We start from the raw sequence: 6,674 nt of genomic DNA, 5'->3' as shown, positions 1-6,674 counted from the left end.
TGAGCACCTTGACCAAATGATCAAGGTTGACATCACCAATAAGATTTATCACCATCATGTACCCTCTGATATGATGCACTGAAGATGCAGCACTTTTGTAATATTAATGCATAACCCAGTTAATCAAACCCAAATTGAGAGATATTCTACAAAATAACTGGCCAGTATTGTTCAAAAGTGTCTAAGTCATGAAACACAAGAAAAGACTGGGGAACTATCATAGTCTGGAGGAGACTAAAGAGAAATAACAGGTAAATGCAATGTGGGATCTGGACTGGATCTTGGGCTAGACGAAGACATCAGTAGGAAGGGCTATAGTTTAATTACTAGTATTATATCAATGTTAATTTCCTGGTTTTGATAATTGTATTATGGTTATATTAGATGTTAACATTAGGGGAAGCTGTGTGAAGAATATTTGGGAACTGTTTTGCAACTTTTTTATAAGTCAAAAATTATTTCAAAATAAAATCAAAAAAATCTCTACTTGAGGGGTTCTCAAAGTATTGCCTTTTGCTCTTTAGATCTACATATTTTCTTTTACTCTGGTGATATCTCAAGGACTGAGCTAGGGGAGAGGCAATAGACCAGGCCAGAGTGCCATCTTGTCAGAAAATAAAAACATTTGCAAGGCCTCATGTATTTCAAAACACTCTTCCCCCCTTTATTTTGTTTTTCAAATTACAAAAGTAACATATGTTTGTAACAAGTAAAACAATACAAAGATATATAAATTAAACAACTACTTACATTTCCATTCCCCACCAGGGTAACCAATGTTAATACCTTGTTTTATATCTATCCCTCCACACTTTTCTCTTTGTTCATATAAACACATACATGCATAAACACACATATACGTGTTTTAATTTAAAAAAATAGATTCATATACATTATTCTGAAATTTTCTCTTTTCACTTAACAATATACCACAAATATCTCCACAAATTAGTAGAGTTCTAGCTTCCCCCTCAAATTTCTTAATCACATATTTGACATATCATACTTGGTTCAGTTATTTACATAATTTTTCTTTGGGGCTTTCATTTTCCTTCTCTGACTACCCCATTATCCACCTGCATCACCCACCTTCCCCGAACCCAATGTATACTCTTCTATACTTTTCTCCATGCATATAAAATCTTACACAAACATATATGATACACGTTTATCACTCATAAGCACCTAGAAGCATTTTGTAACTGATTTACAAAAACAGAGTCATTTTACACACTTCTCCCTTGCTTTTTTCTCTCAAGAAAACATTGTGGAATTCCATTCAAGTCCACTAGCATAGCTTTAACTTGTCCACCTTAATGGCTATATAAACATCCTATGGAATGGATATACTATAGTTCCTTCCCTCTTCAAGTTTCCCTGCTGATGGGCATTTATTTTGATTCTAGTGTTTTTTGCCACTAGGAACAATTCACAATAAATGTACATGTCCCTTATGTATTGGGGTTTTACTTCTAAGAGAAGATTCCCCAAAGTGGCATAAGTATTTTAAGTTATAATAGATGTCAGATTGCTTTTCAAAAGAGCTGTAACAATTCATGTTTCTACCAGCAGTGTCTTAAGAACACCCTTTGTCCTGAGAGCAAAAAGCATTCCTGCTCTTTTTCGTCAGCTTGATTGCATACTGTCATTATAACTTAAATCTGCATTCTCCAACAACTACTGAGGCTAACCTTTTTTTTAAAAAAATAAATTTATTTATTTATTTATTTATTTTTGGCTGCGTTGGGTCTTCGTTTCTGTGCGAGGGCTTTCTCCAGTTGCGGCGAGCGGGGGCCACTCTTCATCGCGGTGCGCGGGCCTCTCACTGTCGCGGCCTCTCCTGTTGCGGAGCACAGGCTCCAGATGCGCAGGCTCAGTAGTTGTGGCTCACGGGCCTAGCCGCTCCGCAGCATGTGGGATCTTCCCAGACCGGGGCACGAACCCGTGTCCCCTGCATTGGCAGGCGGATTCCTAACCACTGCGCCACCAGGGAAGCCCTAACCATTTTTTTGATAAGCCCATCAGCCACTTGGATTTGCTCTTCTCTCAACTGTCCATTCTTTGCCATGTTTTGCTATTGGGTTATTTTCTTTCCTGTCAATACGAAGACCACTCTTTCTCTGATTGGCTCTGCAAATATTTTCCCCCAAATCATTGTTTATTGACTGTTGATGGCATCTTTTGCCGTGCAAAAGATTGCACTTTTTTAAAAAAATATATTTATTTATTTATTTATTGGCTGCATCGGATCTTCATTGCTGTGCGGGGGCTTTCTCTAGTTGCAGCGAGCGGTGGCTACTCTCTGTTGCGGTGCGTGGGCTTCTCATTGCGGTGGCTTCTCCTCGTTGTGGAGCACAAGCTCTAGGCACGTGGGCTCAATAGTTGCGGCTTGCGGGCTCTAGAGCGCAGGCTCAGCAGTCGTGGCACACGGGCCTAGCTGCTCTGCAGCATGTGGGATCTTCCCAGACCAGTGCTCGAACCCGTGTCCCCTGCACTGGCAGGCGGACTCCCAACCACTGCACCACCAGGGAAGTCTGATTGCACTTTTTATGTAGTCAAATATTTATTTTTTAACAGCTTTTGAGTGTCCTGGGTTGGTAAAGTTAATCTCCCCCAATTCCTAGATTGTACATGTAGTCTCCTTTCATTTTATTTCAAGAATTTTACTGTTATTTTAAAATTTTAAATCTTAAGTCTGCCTGCAGGTTTTTTTTTCGTATGGTTTGTGCTGTTGGTTCAACTTTACTTTCTTCCTGATTAAAAAGCCAGTTGTGCTAGAAAAGGTGGAGAAAATGTGCTGGTTTAATATGTTAAAACTTTAAAAAAAAATAGCTGGCCATATTATTATTATTATTGTTGTTGTTGTTTTTTGTATTGTTAGACACCAAAAGACAATGGTGATATTTAGAGTGAAAAAGTTTGGTGAATGGCATTCTACATATGTGCTTGACATTCATAATTTATTAAATTCACATTTATAATTCTAAAATATAAGTAGTGCTTATTATGTGGCTCACTGTGGGACATACCATAATATACCTCTAATTTTCTTCACATATATTTTGTATTCTGTTATCATTTAAACTTTCATAAGCCAGAATGAACAGGTTTATGTTTTATAAAATATTTTCTATAATCTTTAGTATAAAACTTTCTGTCACAATTGGAGCATGACTTGCCTTATGATAAAACACTTGGTCATTAGATTAATGAGATTTCTCCTAAGGATGAATTCCTCCACATATAATGAAACAGGATATCTTGTTCAAGGCTTTCCTACAATTTTTAGGTTTTCATTCCTGTAAGCATTCTTCCTAGCATGAACTTTCTGATGTCTGCTGAGGTTTGGCTTCTGGTAGAAAGCTTTGCCACATTCGTCGCATCCATAGGGTTTTTCTCCGGTATGAGTTCTCCAATGTTTATTGAGGCATGACTTTTGACTGAAGGATTTTCCACATTCTCTGCAACGATAGGGTCTTTCTCCTGTGTGTATTTTTCGATGTACATTGAGGTATGACTTCTCACCAAATGACTTCCCACATTCATTGCACACAAAGGGTCTCTCTCCTGTATGTGTCCTCTGATGTTCTCTGCGGTGTGACTTCTGGGTGAAAGCTTTCCCACAAAAGAAACACTCAAAGGGTCTTATCCCAGTGTGTATTCTCTGGTGTTTAATGAGGGTTGACTTATGTGAAAAGGCTTTTCCACAGTCAGTGCATCCATATGGCTTCTCCCCAGTGTGACTTCTTTGATGCCTAATGAATTCAGACTTGTAGCAGAAGGCTTTCCCACACTCAGTACAGACATGGGGTTTCTCTGTAGGTGGAACCCTCTTCCGTTTGTACACAAGAGAATTGGTTACTGCTGGTTTATACGTAAGTGCTGGGTTATGGCTGAAAGCTTTCTCACAGTGACTGCATTCCCAGAATTTTTCTCCATTAGGTCTTCTATCATGCTTTGTATGTTGTAATAATTTCCCACATCCATAGCACTCATCTTGCTTTTTTGAATAGTTTCTCTTAAAACCATTCAAGTCTAAATTATGGTTCACACTCTTTCCACAAGAGTCCCAGTTATTAGGGTTTTGAATTGAAGGAAAAAGATCAGTGCTCAGATGTGATATTTTCCCAAACTTATTACATTCATGGCTTCTTTCCTTGGGCAACGTTTTCTTGCTGATGAATGTACCTTGCCTCAAAAGCATGTCTTGCTGTCTCTTCTTCTGGACGTTACCTTGCCAAATGTTTTCTGGAGAAGGTACAGCAAATCTTTCCTTATGAATCTGTTATTATGACCTGGAATAAAACTATTTGAGAAATGCCCTAAAAATTTAAAGGGTGCACAGTATATGAATAGAGAGCATGAATCGTAACTAAAGGCACCAATACAGGGAAAAGTATTATACGAGTATAGAAGATTCAGAAACCGGCACAAATGTAATGGAACATGTCATAGATGATAGAGAGAAATAATTTTGAAGATGAGAAGATATTATATAGCAGTGGTTGGCAAACATGTTCTTAAAGGACCAGCGACTAGTTTAGGCTTTGTGGGCCATATGGTCTCGGTCACAATTACTTAACTCTCCCATTGTATGGTGAGAACACAGCCAGTATGTAAATGTAAGAAGGGTGCAGCTGTGTTCCAATAAAACTTTATGCACAAAATTAGGTGGCTGACCTACAGGCCAAAGTTTGCCGATCCCTGTTACAGAGGAAATGGGTTTAAATGTCATAAAGCACCTTGTTACCCAATGCATGGTTCTCAATGGTCAGCATCAGCCTCATCTGGGAACTGATATGTAGGCAGATATGCAGAATCTTGGGCCCCACCCCCAAACCTACAGAATCAGAATCTGTATTTTAACAAGTTGCCCAGATGCTTCGTTATCATATTAAGAGTTTGACAAGCACTGTTATAGCAGTCAGAGAGCTTATGTTGAGCTAGTTAGTAATAATATAAATGGCAAGGGCTCTAAGATGAACTAGATAAAAGAAGGAATCAACGAAGCTAACTAGAATTTAAAGCAGGAGCTCTTAACTTGGTATATAGAAATCTGTTCTAACTACAATTGAGCATTTCCTTTGATTATGGATGTGAACAACAAAACACAGTAGTATTAGCTCCTGTAACTGTCCTAGTTTGTGAATAAGGTATTTTCATGTCACACTATAGTTGTCACAGATTTCTCAAAATATGTTTACGATCATCTCTACTTTGAGATCATGACAATTCATTTGACCTGATGGGAGATCTCATAATTTAATGTATAAATAAGGAAGTATATCTACTACTATCACTAATATCATTAACATCATTAATATTTTGATACTGCATTTTCTAACTTTATTTCAGTAATGACTGTATTTTAGTAATTTGTTTCTCATGTAATCTTATGGGTTTTATTTTTTTTTAATATGTAAAAAAGGGGTCTATTAGCCTTCACCAGAATGGTTAAGAGTTCCATGGCACAAAAATGATTAAGAAACCCTAACTTAAAGACTTTCAGGCATGAGGTAATTTGGGTCCAACTTTAGGAGATGTCAGTGGAAAATGAAAAGTAGACAGGAAGATTTAACGTCATTTCTCAAAGGAAAACCAACAAAACTAGCACATATGCATAGAACAATTAGGGTGACAGAGACAGAAGATTCAAAATGAGCTCATGGTAGCAAAACTCTGGAATGAGAAGTAAGGTGAGGTATATATATGCGTGCACTTGTGTGCGTGTTGGGTGGAGGGGAGGTAGCAAGTAGAAAAGAGGATGACTTCAGTTCTTGCTCGACAAAAAACAGGGATAAGTGGACATAACTGTGGAGATGATCCAGACTGGTAAAATGGGGGATAGGGGAGCCTAGGTGGTACAAGGCGGACAAAAGGTGGCAAAATGGCAAAGAGGACGGTTGTGAGCATCATATGGTCTCAGAACGGACGACTTCTTTAGGGAGTTACATCATTGAGAACAGAATCAAGTTTGGAAAACAGAAAATGCAGTAGTCCCTTGGAAGGAAAAGGCTGGGCTGCAGGCAGGGAAATAGAGGATACAGAGAACTTAGAAAGGAGGGCTGACTAGATACTTTTTTTTGGCAATTATTATATAAAATTCTTGAAAGAGGGAAAAGAAAAGCAGTTGATAGCCAGGTTACAATGGTTTCAGGAAGGTTGACGAGCAGTTTCATGAAGCAATATACACCTCAGAGGGCACCAGAGTGTGATGGTTAAGAATACTGGTTCTAGGGACTTCCCTGGCAGTCCAGTGGTTAAGACTCTGCACTTCCACTGCAGGGGGAGCGGGTTCGATCCCTGGTCAGGGAACTAAGATCCCACATACCGTGCGGCATGGCCAAAAAATTACAAAAAAAGAATGCTGGTTCTAGAGCCTGACCACCTGGGTTCAAATCCCCATTTGGTCCCTTACTTTGTTATATGTTCTTAGACAAGTTTCTTAACCTTTCTGTGATTGTTTGCTCATTTGTAAATGGGGGAATAAAGGCTGGTAATAAACACCTCACAGGTATTGTAAGGGTTGAATGAGTTGATATATGTAAAGGACTGAGAACAGACCTGGCACAAAGTGAGCACACACTGAGTGTTGGCCAGAAATGCTAATGTTATTGCTGCTACTACTACAACCAGTGAAAGCTGGAAATCTCAAAGACATTATTTTGGGGAGA

General features: G+C 38.7%; 1 protein-coding gene across 1 annotated transcript in view; it reads right to left on the bottom strand.

Moving 5' to 3' along the window:
• Nucleotides 1–640: 640 nt before the first annotated feature.
• The window catches only part of LOC132354002 (zinc finger protein 27-like), an 82,086-nt gene continuing 76,052 nt past the window's right edge, over nt 641–6,674 (bottom strand). Inside the window, 1 exon segment of the mRNA XM_059905516.1 lies at nt 641–4,248. Coding sequence (XP_059761499.1) covers nt 3,266–4,248 — 983 coding nt within the window. The 3' untranslated portion in view covers nt 641–3,265.

Source organism: Balaenoptera ricei, chromosome 19 (assembly GCF_028023285.1).
Source record: "Balaenoptera ricei isolate mBalRic1 chromosome 19, mBalRic1.hap2, whole genome shotgun sequence".
Taxonomy (NCBI): domain Eukaryota; kingdom Metazoa; phylum Chordata; class Mammalia; order Artiodactyla; family Balaenopteridae; genus Balaenoptera; species Balaenoptera ricei.
The sequence above is the reverse complement of the archived record's forward strand: the minus strand, read 5'-3'. Positions and strand labels throughout refer to the sequence as shown.